The 21,743-nt window shown below is 48.5% G+C and overlaps 1 protein-coding gene across 3 annotated transcripts in view; it reads right to left on the bottom strand.

Annotated features, from left to right (window-relative positions):
- Window positions 1-21,743, bottom strand: part of LOC105490400 (SH3 domain binding protein 5) — a 78,114-nt gene that overhangs the window by 9,224 nt on the left and 47,147 nt on the right. For all 3 annotated transcript variants that reach the window (XM_011755958.3, XM_011755959.3, XM_011755957.3), the window contains exon 4: window positions 5,730-5,894. In XM_011755958.3, coding sequence (XP_011754260.1) covers window positions 5,730-5,894 — 165 coding nt within the window. The remainder of the gene's footprint in view (window positions 1-5,729; window positions 5,895-21,743) is intronic.

The following is a 21,743-nucleotide window of genomic DNA, read 5'->3' as shown; positions in this document are numbered from 1 at the left end:
ACAGTAGAGGTTAGGCTAAAGGATTCCTCTCTATTCTCTGGTGAGCGTCCGAGAGGAGCCCAGAGGGCTCATGGTCACTAGTCGACCCCGTAGAACAATTTTAGGAAGGTACCACCACGTCTTTAGTTCACAGTTAAAAGAGAAGGCCACAGAAGAAAGCTGCCAGTGTTCTACCACCTCCTCCAGTCAACAGCCACAATCAGCCCTAGGATAGTTTACTTATAATAAGGATTTTTAAAGGTACCATGAAAAATTATGAAAGACTTTTATATGGGCATTAAAAATTACAGGGTGTCCTGTCTAGGGCACCCTTCCAGGCTATCTCTGACTTTGTCTCGAAGCTATTTTACAACCCTGTAAGTTGTAGAAAACTGACAGTAATACAAATGGGTTTTTTTCCCCAGAGAAATGAAGATAAACTGTGTCCCAGATGCACTGGATTACTGACTGCCCTGTAATAGTCCATTTTGTATCTGTTGGTAATTCATTTCAGCATTCTTGGTTTTCTATGAGTTTGTATTTTTTTGAATTCAAGAATTATAACATCTCATTAGATCCCTCCTTATTTAATAGAAAATATTTGACACGAGAACATTTTATATTTGTATCCCAATTATGCTTTTACCTTCTTAAAAATATCTTTTAACAAAGGCTTCAGTGCTTCAGATAATTTTTAAAAACCACAGAATAAAAGAGAAGAAAAATAGGAGGGAACTGAGCTAAACTGGCATGAGGTGACATGCTTGCTCACATGACTTCTAGACCAAGACCAAAGGGCTAAGAGAATCCTTTCCCTTTGCTTCCAAAACCAGATATTTCACAAGGAAACAAAATGCACTAAAAATATCTCATGCTTGATACTTGGGGAAACAGCGGTAAACTTAAGGATTTACTGGTATAACCTTTATGAAAACTCAAACCTTCAGGTTCATCAAAGACAACATGTTGGGGGTGACTGTTTTATTACAAAAGGATCCAATGAAAGGTTCACCTTTAAGGAGCTGTCAGAATGCATTTTCAATAGACTTGTAGAAGCTGTAATTTGAGGCTCCTGTACAGAAAGAGTCCCCTGTGAGAAGCAAGGTTCTTGCCATCTGCACACAGGCCCTCATTCTGTCTTGGCCTCTAGGCTGCAAGCAGAAGCACAGGCTTTCTACGATAAAACACTCGGAAAGCTCCGAGCACACGGCAGTATTGGCAGTGAAAACTGAAGAAGTGGCCAGCATGTCACTCTCCCCCGCTTCACCCTACTACCACATCCTGCCCCTATCGCCCCACTTCTCATGTATATACAAAACCTCCAGTGAAGCCAGGTGTGATGGGGCTCATGCCTGGAATCCCAGCACTTTGGGAGGCCAGGGCGGGCAGATCACTTGAGGTCAGGAGTTCGAGACCAGCCTGGCCAACGTGGTGAAACCCCGTCTCTACTAAAAATACAAAAATTAGCTGGGTGTGGTGGTGGGTGCCTGTAGTCCCAGCTCCTCAGAAGGCTGAGGCAGGAGAAAAGCTTGAACCTGGGAGGCGGAGGATGCAATCAGTCAAGATGGTGCCGCTGCACTCCAGCCTGAGCGACAGGGCGAGACTCCATCCCTCTCTCTCACACACACCCTCCAGCTCTTGGAAGAGACCTCCACACAACTCAGCTTCCCGCCTTGAGGAAGAAGGTCACTGAGCATGTCGCCTTGGTTACCTCTCCTAGGTAATCAAGGAGTTTCTCCATCTACAGCCTAGCATCAGGCATAAGCTGTGTGCAGTGATGTGGGTCGGGTGTGGTGGGATAAGGAAGGAGGAGGGCAGCTGAGGGGTAGGAGTGGCAAACTGCACCCCGCACTCCGGAGCAGTCAGATGCTGAAGATCAACGGACCACAGAGATACTGCTCAGCCCCGGACCCTGCTCATGTCAGTTCACAGAAGATAGCAAACAGCCAGCACCTTCCTGCATGGGCACCACTGGGCACTGAATGGGTGTTTCAGTCTGGCTTAGCACAGCCTCTGTGGGGTCCCACACCAGCAGAATGGCCCAACCTGCTTAGTAGACATTCATCAGGCACAGCTCCTCAGCCTCCCATTATGGCTTTCTCGACTCTCCAATCTCCAAGACCTTTGTACCCTCAGTTACACTCCCAACATGTCTTCCAACATCATAGAGCTGCAGTCAGGGGCCTCCTTGCCCAGGGAGGCAATCTCACTGTCTGCTCAGAACCTCCATTCTGACTGTTTCAGACTGTTTTCTGATTCTTACTGCGTCCTTGGGCAATGAGACCTAAGAAGGCGCTGCTTCCCACTGTGTGGAAGGGAGGTGGTTCATACCCACCACCGTCAGGGAGGCTGTCCTGAGCAGCTCCTCACCTGCCATCCCAGGCTCATATCCACTGTGGACCAGAAGAAGGGCTGGCCCTGCGTCGTGTCCTCTCCAGCAACTGCCTGCCGCCAGTTCAGAAACAGTTCGTACCTCTCATTTCCAAGTCACATTTCCCGCTTCCACTGTCTGAGCTCTTTCAGCAGACATCAGAAAAGCCAGTTTCTCCCTCCCAGAATGCCAGCCCTCCTCTCTCAGAGGATGAAAAGCTATCACCTTCCCCTAAAGGCTACTTCAAGGCCAAAACAGCCATGGCTGAAGGGGCCTATGCGGCCCAAGCTCCCTAGCTGGGGAGCAGCAGGGACCCCGGGCCCTGTGCCCCAAGGAAGGCTGCTCAACTGCAGGCTTGGCAGCTCTGCCACAGGCTACTTGTACTTTCCAGAGTCCTCATCAACCCCAGCACAGAGCAGAAAACTGATCCTTTGTCTCTGTCTGTGGCACTGCATGTGGCCTAACAGAGCACATCAGGGCTCCTGCCACCTCCTAGTACATCTGCTTCAGCCACGGCTCCAAGTGTGGCTGCCTCATGTCACCCCAGGAAATGTGAGAGGCCGCACAGATAGTCTTGGGCACGTTACGTGGGAACCCCAGTGTCCCACTGTGCCTGGAGGGATCGTGTAGTCCAAGCCACTGCCATTTCTTCAAAGACAGTCCTGGGCCTTTCTGAGCACAGAATTTTCCTTTAGTAGACCCTAAAGCAATACTTTGGAAGAAGAGGGTGAGATGAAGCTCCCTTGCTCTAAAGAAACAAGCATCCTAGAGTACCCAGAAGGCAGACAAGGGAGGAGACATTCTCTAGCCCTTTCATCATACAGCTTTCAGCTGGCTGAGCATGCCAGGCCTGTGAAGCTCTAGGAGGGGTCAACACGAGCACCACTGGGGGAAATGCTAAGTCCAGAGAGTTCCCAGTTACTCGACACTGTTTCAAAGCCAACCATGCAAGTGTGTGTCCTGGAGAAAGAATTATGTTCTGCATCATCCATCACAGTCGGAAAGCCTGCTCTGTATTCTGAACTTCTGAGTGGCACAGGGACATGATGGGGGAAAGCTTCGCCACAGGCTTTGTCTCTTGCTGGTGTCTGTTTTTAACTGTTCAATGAGGGGCATTTCCAGCCTATGCAACTGTGAAGGGATCTGGGAAAAGGAACATCAGCTCCAAGGTGGAAATCCTGGCATGTGACCCAAAACACCTGCCAATCTGCAGAGGTTGCCCCCAAGCCCAAGAAAACCAAAAGGGCCCTTTCCTTCAGTGGCCACAGAGAAGGCACGTATCAGCTGACCCTCCCGGGGCCCTATGGAGTCCTCATGACCTCAGGAGTACAGGGCCATCTTGTACAGTCCCACAGGTCTTACACTGCACAACTCCAAAAAGCGCTATTCCCGAAGTCTGTGGTGTGAACGGATGCCCTGAGTTACACACTGTGGAGGCCTTGGGGACACCACTCCTTGGGAGGCCACCCACCATCTTTTGGGGCCTTAGCACTTAAAAATGAGAGATACACAAAGCAGAAGCATGGTTTATCTTTAAAGAACAGATTAAATGACTTCTGAAATGCTTGCTTATAGGCTGACATGGGTCTCCAGCTGGGGTGGACGAAGGGCGAAAAGGAAAAGTGACCGTTCAGCTAATTTCTTGGAAGACACTACCTTACATTTTGTCCTTTTCATATCATTTGGACTTTGGCTTGTGAACTTCCAATATTTCCAGCCACCCCTTCCATTTTTCTCAAGATGACCCAAAAAAGCTGTTTCCAGCCCATGTCTAGCTCCGTGAGCATTACACCCACTAGGGGGCAGGAGGCACGCAAAGCAAAGCACAGCCAAGAGTCTCAGGCTGCAGACAGAGGTGCATAAAGTCAATGTGGATTTGACTCTTGAAGTCATTTGTGTGTCAAGCTTTCTATTTAAGGAAGCACAAGGCCACCTTTAATTATCAGATCCCCCAGGACTTGAGCCACTGCGACAGGTGACATTTAAAAGGGAAATCCTGTTGGCATTAACCTGCTGACTTTTCTATTCCAGCCCCCTAGACGGCTTTCTTAAGGAGTCACCAAGACCTCTTGCAACCCCCTGTCTGCTCTGTACAGGGTCTTATTGGAGCTGCTGAAGCCACAGGTCAGCTCACCCACCCTGCAGCAAACCAGTCCTACACTGGTTTTCCAGGCACTGGGGATCTAGACAGAGAATGCAGAGGGGCACAATGGACCCAGGCTGGTGTGGGGGGGACACCAGGAACAGGAGCCTGGGCAGCCCAGGAGCCAAGCCTGGAAGGGCAAAGAGGTATCCAGGAACAGGCTGCATGACTTGTAAGAAACCCGATAGAGTTAGGCAGGGGTAAGCAAGTACTGCTGAGCCAAGACTGTCCCTAGCTGCTATGGTCTGAACATTTGTGTCCTCTCAAAATTCTTACGTTGAAACTGATCCCCAGTGTGAGGGTATTTGGAGGTAGGGCCTTTGGGAAGTGATGAGGTAATGAGGGTGGAACCCTCATGAATGAGATGAGTGACCTTATAAGCTCATGTACCCCTTCCACCGTGTTAGGACATGGAAAAGACGGTCATCTGTGAACCAAGAAACAGGCCCTCATGAGACACTGAATCTACCAATGTCGTGATCTTGCACTTCTCATCCTCCAGAACTGTGAAAAATAAATTTCTATTGTTTACAAACCACCCTGCTTATGGTATTTTGTTTAGTATTTTGTCTTGGCCTGAGCAGACTAAGGCACTGCCATTTTTGGCTCTGAGTAATGCAGCCAGAGAGGTGGTCATGGGAGCCGGTAAAGAACCCAATATAATGGCATAAAACCCAGCCAGCCAAGCCGCGGGTAAGGATCTCACGCCGTCCGCTTCCTTCGTGCCTGTCAACTCCCTGAATCCCAGCCCAGAAGGCCTGTCCTGAGTACACACCTGATTCTGGTCTAATCTGCCATGACCCCTGCCTTCCTCCGACAGCACATACCCGAAGTGCAGCCCCCGTGTAGGGCTGTTCATCAAGGTCTCCCCATCACAGATTCTAAACCCCGCCAGTATGCTGGGGTTCCGTGGGAGCAGACCCCGGAAAACAACCAGGTCCCTCTGGAAGCCCGAGTCCACAGTCAACACCCTTTGGGGATGACCCAAACCAGACAAACCTCAGGCAACATAAGGGAAAGAACAGCTCTTGCTGTCACGGAGAGACACTGTGACTCATTCTGGAGCACTGGCTTCGTACCAAGTGCAGCCAAGAGACCACACGAAGATGACAACCTGTGATGTTCAGAGTGTTTTCAGGCAGCACGCCTGGGAGTCGAGTCTGTTACCTCCGTTCGGGGGAAGCCAGCGCGCATGCACGTGCACACCCCCACAGCACACCCGGCCATGACTCATACCCTCTGAGTGGCGTGATTCAGCATCTCCTGCCAGGCGGAGTCGAACTGCCGCTTGTCATCCTCCAGCAGCCGCTGCTCGGCCAGGGAGATGGTCTCCTTGGCAGCACGGAGCACCTCGGTGGCCCTCTGGAAGTCCTGAGTGGCTTTCTGAGCTTCCAGCTGAGCCTGTGTGAGAAAGAATCCTCATGAGGCCTCAGGAAATGGCGGGGACTCCCCACGGTCCATTTTACCTTTCAAAAAATAAGCATCCCAAGGACCAGGACAAGCTCATCTCTGCCTCTTCACTCCCGGCACCCACAGGTCCTCAGAGATGCCAGACAGGGCAATGGACCCCTGATGGGGGAGTGAGCGCCAAATCAGTGAGCGGACAGTTTCCACAGTTCTGGGCCCAATGGATGAGATACACACGTCAGCCCTTGGCCAGAATCGGACATGGCAAACCAGCCCATGGTGGGACAGGTACAGCCAACCCCACGGCCTTTCTCAGAAGCTCTGCCTCACTAATGAGGTCAAGGTGGATACAGTAGTCCTGTCACCGTCCCTGCCCAGATCTGTGGCTCAATTCATGGCAAGTCAGAACCAGAACCCCGGAGATCATGGTCCAAAGACTTCACTCTGTAGCTGAGAGGACACGGCCTTTCCTGAGATCACACAGCTGACTAGAAGCAGAACTGTGCCAGACTCCGGGCAGTAGGAGCTCCAGCCCAGCACTGCCCCTCTGCCAGAGAGGCCCCCACTCAACTCACACCCACTGACTCCAGCGACAGGCCAAGTGTGGCACCAGGCAGGCAAAGAGAAGGACCTCATTAATTAAAACAACATGGTCCCTGCTTTCAAGGAGCATCAGGTGGGAGAAGCAATACCACCTGTCGCTGACCACATGTCTAGAGCTGCCACCACGACATGCGTCTACTGATTGTTCAAAATGTGATTAATCCCGGCCGGTTGCAGTGGCTCACACCTGTAATCCCCAGCACTGTGGGAGGCGGGCAGATCACTTGAGGTCAGGAATTGAAGACCAGCCTGGCCAACATGGTGAAACCCTGTCTCTACTAAAAATACAAAAATTAGCCAGGCATGGTGGCAGGTGCCTATAATCCCAGCTACTTGGGAGGCTGAGGCAGAAGAATCACTTGAACTTAGGAGAAGGAGACTGCACTGAGCTGAGATTGCACCACTGCACTCCAGCCTGGGTGACAAGAGTGAGACTCCATCTCAAAAAAGTGATTAATCCCAATTGAATGTAAGACATCCCTAATCTTAAAGACTTAGGACACACACAAAAAAAAGAATGTTAAATATCTCAATAATTTTTATTACATGATGAAATATTTTGGATATACTAAATTAAATAAAATATATTATTAAAATTAATTTCAAGTGGGTGCAATGGATCCCACCTATATCCCAGCCAAGGCAGGAGGACCACTTGAGGCCAGGTATTCAAGACCAGCCTGGGAAACACAGCAAGACCCCACTTCTGGAAAAAATTAAAAACTTATCCGAGCATGGTGGCACATGGCTGCATTCCCTGTTCCTTGGGAGGCTGAGGCAGGAGGATCACTTGAGGTTACAGTGAACTATGATTATGCCGCTGCACTCCAGCCCGGGTAACACAATGAGACCCTGCTTCTTAAATAAATAAAATTTAAAAATTAAATTCACAGGCTGGGCACACTGGCTCAAACCTGTAACCCCAGCACTTTGGGAGGCCAAGGCAGGAGGATCACAAGGTCAGGAGTTTGAAACCAGCCTGGCCAACATGGCAAAACCCTATCTCTACTAAAGATACAAAACTTAGCCGGGTGTGGTGGCACACGCCTGTAGTCCCAGCTACTCGGAAGGCTGAGGCAGAAGAATCGTTTGAACCTGAGGGTGGAGGTTGCAGTGAGCTGAGATCGCGCCATTGCACTCCAGCCTGGGTGACAAGAGCGAAACTCTGACTCAAAAAAAAAAAAAAAACAAATTTAACTTCACCATTTCATCTTTCCTCATTTTTCCTTTTTTACTGTGACCACTGGGAAACTTACAATTATATAGGTGATTCCAATTCTATTTCTTGTGGACAGTGGATACCTTTACCCCAAGATGGGCCAGGTGATGGCAATTGTGTGACTGCATGAGAAATCAGCACTGAAACATCACAGTCACCACTCTACAGGCTCCCCTTGAATTCCCCAGCAGAGCACAAGCCACAAGCCCACTTCTGCCAAAAGCTGGCCTCTGCAGCGTCCCACCACTCTCCCTTGGTTAACCACGACCCCAAGTCAGTTACATAAGCCCTGGTGGGACATCCCTAGGGCAGCCCCTGGGACATGGGAAGAGGGAAACTACAGGGACCCCACCCTTCCCCAAGCAATTCTCACATGACTTTGAGGAAGTCTTCAGAAACCACAGGCTCGGGACGCTTTGTGAAAAAGGTTAAAGGAGGGGGAACAAAAAAATCATAGACTCAGAGAACGCCAGCCGCCCAGGAAAAGAACCGCTTTCCGGAGCACTCCATGATTGTGTACTGCATACCAGACCCAGACCCAGCCCTCCAAGCAATGACAATCAGATGGGGAGCTGAACCAAGCATGGAGTGGATGCTCAGAAGTCCGTAATACAACACTATATGTGAGAGTGCCACAGCAGCGGGGGAAGTATGGTAAGGGAATGTGAAGGAGAAATTATTTCCAGTACAGAGAACCGAGGAAGGCCTCTTAAAGGAAGATGATCCTGAACTGAGGACTGAAGGACAAAGATGATTTGAAAACACGGGCTGATGGGGTGGGAGGCAGAAGGAAGGATTTGAGACTCTAAAGACATATTACAAAACAGAGTGCCTGTAGGAGATTTGATGATACCTCAGATCAAATTTTTTAAAAGGACTCGAGTGAAGACCTTGAATGAATGCCAGGCAAGAGAGGAGAGGGGAGGGGAGGGGAGGGGAGAGGAGAAAGAAAGAAAAGGAAAAGAAAAGAGAAAGAAAAGGAAAAGAAAAGAAAGAAAGAGAAAGAAAAGGAAGGAAGGAAGGAAAGAAAGAAAGAAAAAAGAAAGGAAAGAGGAAAGGAAGGAAAGAAAGGAAAGGAAAAAAGCAATGAAAAAGGAAAAAGGAAAGGGAAGAAAGGAAAGGGAAGGGAAGGAAAAAGGGAAGTGGGAAGGGAAGGGAAGGGAGAAAGACAGACCTGGGACTGGGTAATTTATAAAGAAAAGAGGTTTAATTGGCTCACGGTTCAGCAGGCTGTACAGGAAGCGTGATGCTGGTATCTGCTCGGTTTCTGGGGAGGCCTCAGGACACTTACAATCATGGCAGAAGGCAAAGTGGGAGCAAAGCATCTCACACAGTGCCTGGACTTGGGTCCAGGGTCGGGGGAAAAGTGCTACACACTTTTTTTTTTTGAGATTGAATCTCACTCTATCACCCAGGCTGGAGTGTAGTGGTGCGATCTTGGCTCAATGAAACCTCTGCCTCCTGGGTTCAGATAATTCTCCTGCCTCAGCCTCCTGAATAGCTGGGACTACAGGTCCACGCCACCACCACTGGACAGTCACCCTGCCAGGAATACATGGCAAGAGCAGCTAAGACACCAATAATATTTTTTGTATTTTTGGTAGAGTCAGGGTTTTGCCATGTTGGCCAAGCTGATCTCAAACTCCTGACCTCAGATGATCTATCTGCCTCGGCCTCCCAAAGTGCTGGGATTACAGGATTACAAGTGTGAGCCACCGCACCCAGTCGCTACACACTTTTAAACCCGATCTGATGAGAACTCACTGTCAAAACAACAGTACCAAGGAGGGTGGTGCTAAACCATTCATGAGAAACAGCCTCCATGATTAAATCACCTCCCACCAAGCCCCACCTCCAACATCGGTGATTACAATTCGACATGAGATTTGGGAGGGGGCACAGACCCAAACCATATCAGGAGGTAATTAGGGTTAGATGAGGTCCTGAGGGTGGGACCCTCATGAGGGGATCAGTGACCTTGTAAGAAGGGGGAAGAGAGAGAGAGATCTCGCTCTGGTTCACTGAGGAAGCACCATGCTGTCAAAGGTCTCCTAGGGAAGATTCTGCAAAGGAGGAGGGTATCAGGCAGCAGGCCAGGCCAAGACAGGAAGCACCGAAGAGTTTACACACTTATCTAACTGAGGAAAGTTTAACTGTGACATTGCTTCTCAGTGTCATCACAAAACACAGGACTTCTAAAGTCAGAAACCAACTGTATTTACAAAATTTACTAAATTTAGAAACCAATTTTGTATGATGGTGAGAACCAGATAGCCAGAGAGAGCTGGCTATCTGGTTCTCACCATCATACAAAAGATGACACCTAGAAATCTTTGGTGCAACTGATAACAGTTTACCTTCAAATAGTAACAAAGGCCCCAGGCCCTGGTATTTAATACACTGTTTGAATAGGGCTGTATGCTCCCAGGTCCTGTGATGTGCACAAGTCATGCAGTGATTCACTCACAGCTCACAGAGAAACCCAATGAGCCAGCAGAAGAAGTGAGGCCCTGCTTATGATAGTACTAAAGAGGAAAATGTTAGCAGAGCTTGGTTTGAGGTATAAGATGCAACACAGAAACAAATGTTAAATACCTTCATGACTTACAGACACTAACAGCTTTCATGGGAAGAGCTCCATGGAGAGAATTTTAAAAGGCAGCTTATGGGCTGGGCGCGGTAACTCACACCTGTAATCCCACCACTTTGGAAGGCCAAGGCGGGTGGATCACTTGAGGCCAGGAGTTCAAGACCAGCCCGGCCAACATGGTGAAACCCCGTCTCTACCTAAATACAAAAATTAGCTGGGCATGGTGGTGGATGCCTGTACTCCTAGTGACTTGGGAGACTGACGCAAGGGAATCACTTGAACCCAGGAGGTGGAGGTTGCAGTGAGCTGAGATCATGCCACTGCACTACAGCCTGGGCGACAGAGTAAGACTCTGTCTCCAAAAAAAAAAAAAAAAAAAAAAGGCTGCTATGAATGAATGTAGACACTGGCCCAGGCCAACTGTGACTGTGAAGCACTCAGAAATGTGGAAATGTATTGAGCATTCCACAAAGGGTCATCAGCAAAGGAGGTGGCGGGTGGAGAAGCCTGGCATTGTTGAGAAGGGAGAGAGGCTGCGGTCACGCCCCTCTGACTCAACTTCCACTGTTGCCCACAATGGCTCTCAGGGAGGAACAAGAGCATCTGCACATTCGCATTGGCTACAACAAAGGTCCAAGACAGGAGGAAGTTTACAGACCTCCCAGTTCAAGCCCCTCATTTTTCAAAGGAGAGCCCAGAATAGGTGATGTCACACAGCTGTTTAGTGGCCCCCCAGAGCCAGGAAGTCAAAGCCCCTGACCCCTAGTCTGGAGCTATTTCAGCTCAACCATGCAGTGTCCACCCCCCGGAGTAACTCATTAACACAGTCGCTGGACAGTTGGACAGTCTCCCTGCCAGCAATACATGACAAGAGCAGCTGCTGGGGCACCAAAGACAAGATGGAAACTCCACTGTGCACAGGATTGCTACCTCCTGCCTGCGGCTCCCATCCTGAAGCCTCACGCGGGTCCAACTGACAGGCCCGTGGTTAGCTCCAGCAACTGCAAAGGAGGCGACTGCCCAAAGTCATACTCTAGCAGGTGGTAGCTCCAAGTCAGGGAGAGAGCCCTCAAGACCAGACCAACCTAGTACCTAACTACTAACTAACCTGTAAGTCTGGATACAGATAATTACAAAGGAGAAAATAATCACAGCAGTTACTGCTTTAGCATTTATTCTGAATCAGATAATGTGTATAAGGTGTTCTGAATATAGTACATCATTAGCAAAGTCTCAAAATATATAGCATATATAGTACATATATATTATATAGTATATAGATATAGTACATCATTTAAGTCTCCAAATAACCCTACAGGCCTAACCCAGAGCTTTCATTCTAATTTTTTTTTTTTTTTTTTTTTTTTTTTTTTTTTTTTCCTGGAGATGGAGTTTTCCTCTTGCCACCCAGGCTGGAGTGCAACAGTGCAATCTCGGCTCACTGCAATCTCTGCCTCCTGGGTTCAAATGATTCCCCTGCCTCAATCTCCCGAGTAGCTTAGATTACAGGTGCCCGCCACCATGCCCGGCTAATTTTTGTATTTTTAGCAGAGATGGGGTTTCCATGTTGGCCAGGCTGGTCTCGAACTCCTGACCTCAGGTGATCCACCCGCCTTGGCCTCTCAAAGTGCTGGGATTACAGGCGTGAGCCACCGCGCCCAGCCTCATTCTAACTTTGATTAAACACCACTTGCTGGTGCTGCAAACTCCTGACAAAGAAGTACTAGTCAAGGAAGCACAGCCTTAGCTCTCCACACAAATCAAGGACACAGTGGCCACTGTCACACATGTCGGAACAGGCAGGGAGGTTTGCAGGGTATAAGATTTGCAGAGACCGCCAAGGAGGAGCAGAGGAGAAGCGAGGAGAAGCGAGGGGGAGAAGGCCCGCTGCTGTAGGAGCTGGACTCATCCACAACCAGAGTCCGGAAAATGGGGTCCTGAGAAGCTGATCCTGAAAACCCTCACGCCTGCCTGAGCTTAGCCTCCTACCCCCACCACACATTCTCACCTGCTCTGAGGAACAACTTGGACCCCATTCACAGGGGAGCCAGGAGGATGAATGAGATGCAGAGAGGCACGGGACAGGCAAAATTTCCCCACCCAGAGGCACAGGCATCCGACTGCCTTCCCCACTCCCCTTTCTAAATGCCTTTAGTACTTAAAATCCAAAAGGACTCTGGGGTTTACTTGGGAATGGTTGGGCTCAGTATGCATATACCCCCCAGCACTTGGCCAAAGCAATGATGGAGCAAAAGAAGCTTCTGGAACCCCCTGGACACCTGGGCGTGGATTGGGAAGAAGGAGTGCCCCACTTTCTTCTAGAGAAAGTTGGAAAGATACCAGCCCGGGGCAAAGCAGGTGCTGTGTGAGATGAGCAGTGACCCTGGAGGCACCGGGCGGCAGAACCCGCAGGAGAGGGAAGCCCCAGCCAAATGACAGGTGGGCCAGCTTCTACCCCTCGTGCTTCGTGCTGCTTCGTGCTTCGCTGGAGGAATCTCACCCCCACAGGCCCCGGGGCAAGGCCCCTGCTGGATGTGGGCAACTACTTGGTAGGAAGTCTCTGTCCTTTTTAACTTGATACTGTTTTGTCCTTGCCTCTTTACAGTGAATGTCACAGGCACTGCTGGAAAGAACCCCTCCCCCGGCTAGGAGCTTATGAAGAAAAGCATCAGAGGCCTTTCCAACCCAACCAAGGAAGATCAAAAACCTTTGAAAACATGGTCAGTAACCCCTGGGGGGTCTCAGTGAGGGAGGGATGGGCAGGACAAACATGAAAATGGACAAGAGACAAGGATGTCTGCTCTCAGCTGTATTAAAGCCATGGTTTCCTGCCTATATTCTGAGGAATCCCAGGGACCTGGCAGTTCATGGACTGCCTGAGTCCTTCCAGCCTGCAAGCTGCCCATCCTGAACTCCTCCTTCAACTCCTGAATGATGCTTCGTTGAAGAGGACCAGAGATAGAATCTGGCCATTCTGATAGCACCGTTTTACCTCTGAGGATGTCTGGCATATATTTTAATCCAAATTATCCCAGAACAAAGTTTCATTTGAAAACATTTTCTGGGGAGAATTCCATTAAGCCCATTTAGTTCCTTGATTTTTTTCACACCCAGGTGCTTCTAATTTTTCAGCTTATTTAGTCAAAATTATTCTCCTGAAGATTGGTTCCTTTCTATTTCAAATAAACAGATTTGATTGAATAAACAGTTTCATCCATATCAAATTTTACTAAATGTAGCTTGTGGCATGGAGTTTTTCATTGTTTCTATCAAAATTTTGCTGAGTCAGTTTCTTAAAGATCTAAACATTTGGCTGGGCGTGGTGGCTCATGCCTGTAATCCCAGCACTTTGGGAGGCTGAGGCGGGCAGATCACCTGAGGTCGGGAGTTCAAGACCAGCTTGGCCAACATGGCGAAACCCCATCTCTACTAAAAATAGAAAAAATTAGCTGGGCCTGGTGGCAGGTGCCTATAATCCCAGCTACTCAGGGGGCTGAGGCAGGAGAATCATTTGAACCTGGGAGGTGGAGGTTGCAGTGAGCTGAGATCGCACCACTGCACTCCAGCCTAGGCGACAAGAGCAAAACTCTGTCTCAGGGGGAAAAAAAAAAATCTAAAAGTTTGTCAAACATAGGGGACATCATTTTTTCTCAGTCCCAAAAGTTACCATGTACATTGAGTCACTATCAGTTTAATCGTGTTATTTCTCCCAACAATGTATATTACAAAGAAAACAAGAAATCCATGGTATGTATCTACCCTTAGAGAGATGAGAAAACCGTGGGCAGTCTTAAGAGAGACAGTGCCTGCAGCCGTACCGTGGACAGACTACAGAGCCCTTTAATATGTCAGAGCAGCAAGAGAGCTTTGCAGGGCTAGAAACATTGAGGTCAAACGGTTTTGTTCTGGCCTGAGCTTAAAGGTGAACTTTAAAAATGTAAAAGCTTCTACTTGCTTCAAAATACAGCAAGGAGTAACAAGGGAGAGCTGGGGGTGGGGAAAAAGATGAAATAGGATTGCCCCAAGGTAGGTAATTGTAGAAGCTCGATGATGAACATCGGAGGTTCCATCACTTTGTTCTCTATTTTGCATATATTTGAAAGTTTTGACCCCAGCTTCCGGCAGGACAGTCCCTACTGCCAACAGTCATCCAGACTAACCAGGGGTGAGTCTGACACAAGCGTTTCAGTTGGGGGCATCAGGGAAGGTTCTTCAAGCACTGAGCCCACCTCTGCTTATCTTCAGTACTAGATACCAGCCTGCAGTTCGCATCCAGACACAGCGTGTTCATACACACCACCCAAAGGGCTTCCCATTGCACTCATGCAGCACGATTCCTCTGCCTTAAGCTGGCACTGTTTATTACCCTACAGAATCTCCCTAATTCATGTAAAAGCTGGCAGGAGGAGGGTCTCAGACCTTCTGTTTTCACCGGGCACTACTTAGCCTGAGTCAGTGTGCCTAGGCTAGTCAGCCGGCTGATGTCTATCGCCCGTCCTCACACTTCCATCCTTTCACAATGAACAAGCAGCTTACAGGGCCTGCCAGCTACACGCAGCAGGCCTCCAGGAACGACACATCCCAAATCAAATCCTTCCTGTTGCTGCAGCAACACCACAGATGCCAGGCTCTTCCTGCCCACCCTAGCCAGAAGGGCACACCCACATTCCTCCTCATCCTCCTCCCGCTTTCACCTCCTTCACGCTGTAGCAGTGTGCCACCACTGGCTAGAGCACCGGCTGGCCAGGTGTGAGGTAGGGGCCTGAGCCGGGGGGAGACAGCAGTACCCCCGGAAAAAAGCAGAGAAAGGAAAAAAACCCCACAACAGCACCCCAGGGTACCACCACCAAACCTAGACTCCTAACCCACAGAACCAAATAACAGGGTTTTTGTGCTCAGGGAGATGGAGACAATGTAGACCAATTGTTTTATTTTCTAGGAGAAAATGTAAGAGTCTCACAAATAAATTGGCCTGCTCAAAGCATGGAGCCTGGATATTCTACCAACCCCAATCCAAGCTGCCCTCCCTGCCAGCCAGCCACACAGCCATCCCCCACATCACACTCTCACACTCTCTCTGTCCCCAAAACACACACGCAGCATGCCCCGCCTCTTAATTCTTCAAATGTGTGCAAACTCAGAGAGCTCCTTCGTTGCGGTGGGTTTCCCTGAGGTCAGCAGGGCTGTATCTTCCTCCCTGCACGTCCACTCACAATTATCTTCCATCTCTGCCTTTGTCTCCCACCTATACTGTCATTCCCAGGACCCACGAAACACTAGCGTATCTTAGACACACACACACCAATCAGGGAAGTTATTTCATCTTCCACTGGGACGCGCAGTGCAGACCCAGGCCACGAACATGGTCATTGCCTGATATTGTGAGGGAGTGGAGAGCCCTGCTTTACGCCGCAGGGCAGCAGAGAACTGGAATACAGAATGCGGGGAAAGTCCATGTGCTCTGTAATTATGCCTCAGGACATTCCTTTGCAGTGAATGAGTAGCTGCTGGTTTCCAATCACAAGGGCGGAGCATAGGAGTAGAGAGGTGGGTGTATAAAGAACTGGGATGCCAGAAGAGGAAAGAGCACCTCCCTCCCGTAAGCTATAGCTATAGTTAATTTTTGTATTTTTAGTAGAAACAGGGTTTCACCATGTTGGCCAGGCTGGTCAGGAGTGAAACACGGTGCCCCAAAAACAAAACACACACTTTGATGCTGTGCACAAAACTGGCATTGATTTGACCACGACAATTGGACCAGTGACAACGGGGCCACTATGAGGCTGTGGTCTGTGTCAAGAGAACCAGGAAGAACAGAGTATATCCCTGGCACCAACAATAACCATCGTCTCGGGCCTACAACCTTGAACAAGGACCTGAAGGCATCGGATTCCTTTGGCAGAGCTCTGATCCCCCGACTCCTACCTCTCTCCGTCCTCTCCGGTGAAAGAACCAGGTGGTCAGTTGCTCCCTCCCTCAGTCCTGCCTCTACAGGTACACGCTTCTCTGCCTGGGGGTTGCTAGCAGAACACCAGCTCTTCCAGTGACTGCTCCCCAGAGATGGTTCCACCCGCACCTTGTGGACAAACAAGTCCCTTGTAGCTCTCCAATCTTCACACACCGTAATGGCAACAAAAGAAACATTTTGGGCAGGGCGCAGCAGCTCACGCCTGTAATCCCAGCACCTTGGGAGGCTGAGGCGGGTGGACTACCTGAGATCAGGAGGTTGAGATCAGCCTGGCCAACATGGTGAAACCCTGTTTCTATTAAAAATACAAAAATTAGCCAGGCGTGGCGGTACGCCCCTGTAATCCCAGCTACTCGGGAAGTTGAGGCTGGAGAATCGCTTGAACTCGGGAGGCGGAGGTTGCAGTGAGCCGAGATTGTGCCATTGCACTCCAGCCTGAGGTGACAAGAGCGAAACAGGGTCCCCTCCCCCCCAAAAAAACACATTTTGATGCCTTGCACAATACTGGCATTGATTTGACCAGGACAATTGGGCCACTATGAGGCCATATTCTGTGTCGAGAGAACCAGGAAGAACAGAATACATCCCTGGTACCAACAATAACCACTGTCTTGGGTCTACAACCTTGAACAAGTCACTAAACTTTTCAGATTGGAACGCCAAGGCCTCTGCTAACTCCAAGGAAGCCTCAGTTACAGTACTGAAAATATATAACTACAGCAGGGACCCACGAGGAAAGTTCTGTAATGCAGTATCTGGCTTAAACAACATATGCAAATTGTGAGCCAGCAGGTTAGTTAACCACAAGCTATTTTGCTTTTACTATGTTCTTTAGTGCTGTGCAAGTCTGCAAATTTTCCATAATAAAAAAGTTTACGAAATTGCCTCTCAATACATTTCTTAATCAGCTGTTGCTTTGCTATTTATCTACCACACAGTTCTTTCTTTAAACTCGAAATTATGTCACCAGGTTAAGCAAAAGCATAATTTGAGGGAAAGGGGGAGGTCCACACTATTTATCAAGACAAAAAATAACCATGGTTTCTAGTCAAATGTTTTAAACCAATCACAACAAAACTTTTTTAAAACAGCTGGGGAAATCTGAAAAAGGCCTGGATACTAGATGATATTTAAAAACTAATTTTGTTAGGTGTAAAAACGTGACCTTTCAAAGGTTCTTATCTGTTGGAGATAAATATCTAAATATTTAGGTGTGCAGTGATAAATCTATGAACAGCTTTAAAAGAATCAAGGAAAAAACTAGAGGGGGAGGGTGGACGAAACCTGACTGGCAAGAGGTTAACAATTGTTGATGCTGGTGATGGGCACGTGTGGTCCACTGATGATTCTACTTTTGCAGAAATTCCATAATAAAAAGTTGTAAAGAAATATTTTTTGAAGGCATTGGTTCATCAGTTATCACTTTTGCTCTTTACCTTCCACATAATCACAAAACTCAAGAAAATGCTTACTAAAAGAATAGGGAAAACCCAAAATGTTTGTCAATGGTTGTCCTCATTAAAGGCAACGTTTCAAATAAACAAGCAAACAAATAGAACTAAAACAAGACTGGGTGCGGTGACTCACGCCTGTCATCTCAGCACTTTGGGAGGCTGAGGTGGGTGGATCACATGAGGCCAGAAGTTCGAGACCAGCCCAGCCACCATGGCAAAACCCCGTCTCTACTAAAAAATACAAAAATTAGCTGTGTGTGGTCCGAGCTACTCAGGTGACTGAGGCACGACAATCCCTTGAACTCAGGAGAGGGAGGTTGCAGTAAGCTGAGACTGCACCACTGCACTCCAGCCTGAGCAACAGAGCAAGACCCTGTCCCAAAAAAAGAAAAAGAAGTATCTAAGATTGGCAATGAGAGGAGGTAAAGAGTCAAAATGTTACCCAAACAAGAGACAGGTTTACAAGACTGAGCTGCTCATGGTCCCTCAAAGCCCACATTACCCACACACAATCTTTTAAGATGTAAAGGAAACGAAGGGGCCCAGCAATATCCCCAGTGGCCTGTTAGTGGCCACACCACTCCAGTTATCCAAAAGTTCTCATCTCTAATCTCAGTCTCTTCTGCAATGATTTAAAGCTCTCAACTCTTTGTCCCTGGCAGAGACAGAAAAACAACAAAACGTGCCCACTTACAATTACAAAGCACTACATCAGAAGAGAGCACTTTCAAGGAGAGCTGACCCCAAACTGCAGGCACCTGGATAAGCCCTGTCCCTCCCCACACTCCACCTCTACTGCCCTGATGGAGGGAGGATAAAGGAGCCAGGACAGGGGTGTTTATGAAATTCCTACTATATGCCAGGTGTGAACCCATGGAGTCTAGCCCATAGCCCTGCTGGAAGTATTGTCAGACCCATTTTACACCCAAAGAAACTGGTGAAGGCACTGGTCCAAGGTCATAAGGCTAGAAAGGAAGGAGACTAGGACTCATACCCAGGTCTCCCACTCTGACCACCCAGAGAGAAGCAGCACCAATGCAGGGCCCCATATTATCTCCCCTCTCCGGTGGTGTATTATCTATTAAGCTTGACATTTCAGTGAACCAGCTGCTCCTTTGGCCGTGCTTAAGTAAGCTTCACTGAAGCTGACAAGACTGACTCTGTAGACTGCAGATCCTGATAAGAAGCCACAGTTTGATAAACTCTCTCCATGCCACCATCTGCACACCCACTTTGCCAAGCCCTCTCTCCATAGGGCATCCAAAGGCCTCACAATCCCTGTTCAACCCCTCCTTACCCCCCTAGTTCTGGAAGCCTCTGCAGATGTATCCAGCGTGGGTTCTTACCTGGATTATTTGCAAAGCTTTCTCGCCACCTGTGCACTTGGCTGGAAGTGCCACATGTCAAACTTTCATAAGCTAATCCTGGGCTCTGCTCATCTCTATTTGGAGACTGCTTTCCAACACACTTGAAATAAATGGGTTCAAAGTCATTAACATTCCTCATGCCTCAGACAAAAATACTCAAAACAAATGATGGAGGGGAGTTTTCTGTCAATGGCCCCTTCCCTCCCAGCTAGGATCTACAAAAGGAGCCTCTTAATTGGAGAGCTTCTCCATATTGGCCAGGATCGGTGTTTCGCCAGCCAGTACCTCACACAAACCACTTGGCCTCAGTCCCAAGGGATGCCATTTAACAGAAGCAGAGGACACACCCACTCTAGACAAAGTGACTTCGGTTAAGACCAACTCACTCTGCAACTCAGAAGCCCAGAGCTTTCTACTCTTGGCCTATAAGCCTGGAAGAGACCCAAAAAAGGTATGTGAATGGAGAGGAGAGAAGGACAACTCAAACCCAGCGACACCAGCACACACTGGACGGCCAAATGCCTGGTGAGTCCCCAGACCCAGGACCTTTGGAGTTAAGATGCTGCAGCAAAAAATCTGGTAACCCACAGCGCCCTCCTTTATGCATAGTACATAGAATTTCTATGATCTCGTCACAGCAGCATCGCCCCTTGGGTCCTGGAAAGTCTTATGAGAGCCAAAACTGTGTTACTGAATTTAATTCTCATATTCTAGCATAGTGGCTGGTATACTGCAAATGTTTAAGAAATATCTGTATAATTAAGGTACCTAGCTGTGGTAGAAATGATAATCCACAAACAACTCCCTTATGAGCAATCGTTATTCATGCATTTGTGACTTTTTTTTCTCCTGTGACTCCTGCAATTAGATAAATGTCTATCTGGACATGTTTATCCTTGAAAATGGCCATTTGGGGTGACGGAAAAACTCACCTGAATAATCAAACTGTATACAGTAAGTCGTGTCATATGAACGCCATTCTCTCAAGATCTAACTGATTCCCCCTCTTCGCTCAACCTCACCCCTTCCAAGCTGGGTGATACATAACCCAGATCCCAATGGGGCGTCAGGAAATTAAGCCTGGGAAAAAATTCACCCTCTCTGACTTCATAGGACCAAGTTTCTGTACTTCTTTTGTCAGTTTGCCATGTTATAAAATAGTATATGTAAAAAAGTACTTTGAAACCTGCCCAACACTATGAACATATCAGGAACACATCTCATGAATTACTTTACTATTCACTTGGTCTTCTCAACAAGACCGCAAACTCTTTGAAGGCACCGTGAGTCCCCACCACCAGTATGGTGGAGAAGTCACACTTAGAAACAGGTGCTCTGCCAAGCCCTCCAGTAGCCAGGAACATTGGCTCTCCTCTTTCCACCTCAGCATTTCAGACTTCCCTGGGTCATTCAGTACTGTTTGTTGCCTGGTACACTTAAGCACAGCCAAAGGAGTAACTGGTTCACTGAAACGTCAAACCCCTACCTCCAATCTAACTTTGCTTCTGGATCTGCATAACTTGGCTTAATTTTAACTATTGCCTGCAAGATCTGCAAAGGAATTCAAGGTCAGAGGGACACAGGTGAAAATGAGGGCCTAATATAAACATGAGTTAGCACAACATACCTTTCTGGTAAGCATAGCATACGAAAATCTGAGGGATCTATTATCATGCAAGTGCAAAGACACTCAGCATATGGCCTCAGCCGGAGCAGGCTGTCAGAAACAGCATCAGAGCACAAGGGCACACACAGCCAGGGGCCCCTCTGGCTGCCAGAGGCCAGACCACTTCAGGCCACCCAGGGGTCTGTGGAAGGATGGGAATGGCCAAGAGATGGGGCCAAGACAGCAGCTCCGCCCCCACCTGGGGAGGCAGAATTGGCACAATCTGGTGTGGCAGGGGCTCTCCATGTGAGCCCAGGTTCCTGGCAGCTCTCCTTTCCACCTGGTATTGCCAAGCAAAGCAGGTCTGAGGAACTCAGGGGCCTTCTCCCAGCTCTAAATGGCTGGGAACAAACTGCAGCCAATGGAACTGAGAATGAAAACGGATAAGATATCCACACAGAGGAATCCAAATGTCTCAGGGCTGAATGACTACACCTTAAGTCTTTGTAATTCTGTCAATTCCAAACATTCCTTTATTTGTTTTGTTTCTGAGACAAGGCCTCACTCTGTCGCCCAGGCTGGAGTACAGTGGCACAATCACGGCTACGTGCAGCTTCAACCTCCCAGGCTCCGGAGATTCTACCACCTTAGCCTCCCAGGTAGCTGGGACTACAGGAGCACACCACCATGTCCAGTTAATTTTTTGTATAGATGGGGTTTTGCCACGTTGCCCAGGCTGGTCTTGAACTCCTAGGCTCAGCTTCCCAAAGTGCTGAGATCACAGGCATGAGCCACCATGCCGGGCCTCAAGCATTCCTCTTTATAGCAAGTACTCATTTTTCACCTTTACTTTGCACCACACAACATGAAGATGCGGAAAGGATAAGATGCAATTTCTGCTCTCAAGGAGCTCACAGTTCCAGGGCAGGCTTCTTAACCCATGGTTTAAAGGTTAGGAACACAGATCAAGACTCAGGCTTCTAGACTCATTAGCTGTGTGACCCTGAGCACTTTCTTACTTCTCTGTGCCTCAGTT

Source organism: Macaca nemestrina, chromosome 2 (assembly GCF_043159975.1).
Source record: "Macaca nemestrina isolate mMacNem1 chromosome 2, mMacNem.hap1, whole genome shotgun sequence".
Classification (NCBI taxonomy): domain Eukaryota; kingdom Metazoa; phylum Chordata; class Mammalia; order Primates; family Cercopithecidae; genus Macaca; species Macaca nemestrina.
Note: the sequence above shows the minus strand (reverse complement) of the source record. Positions and strands in the feature narration are given on the sequence as shown.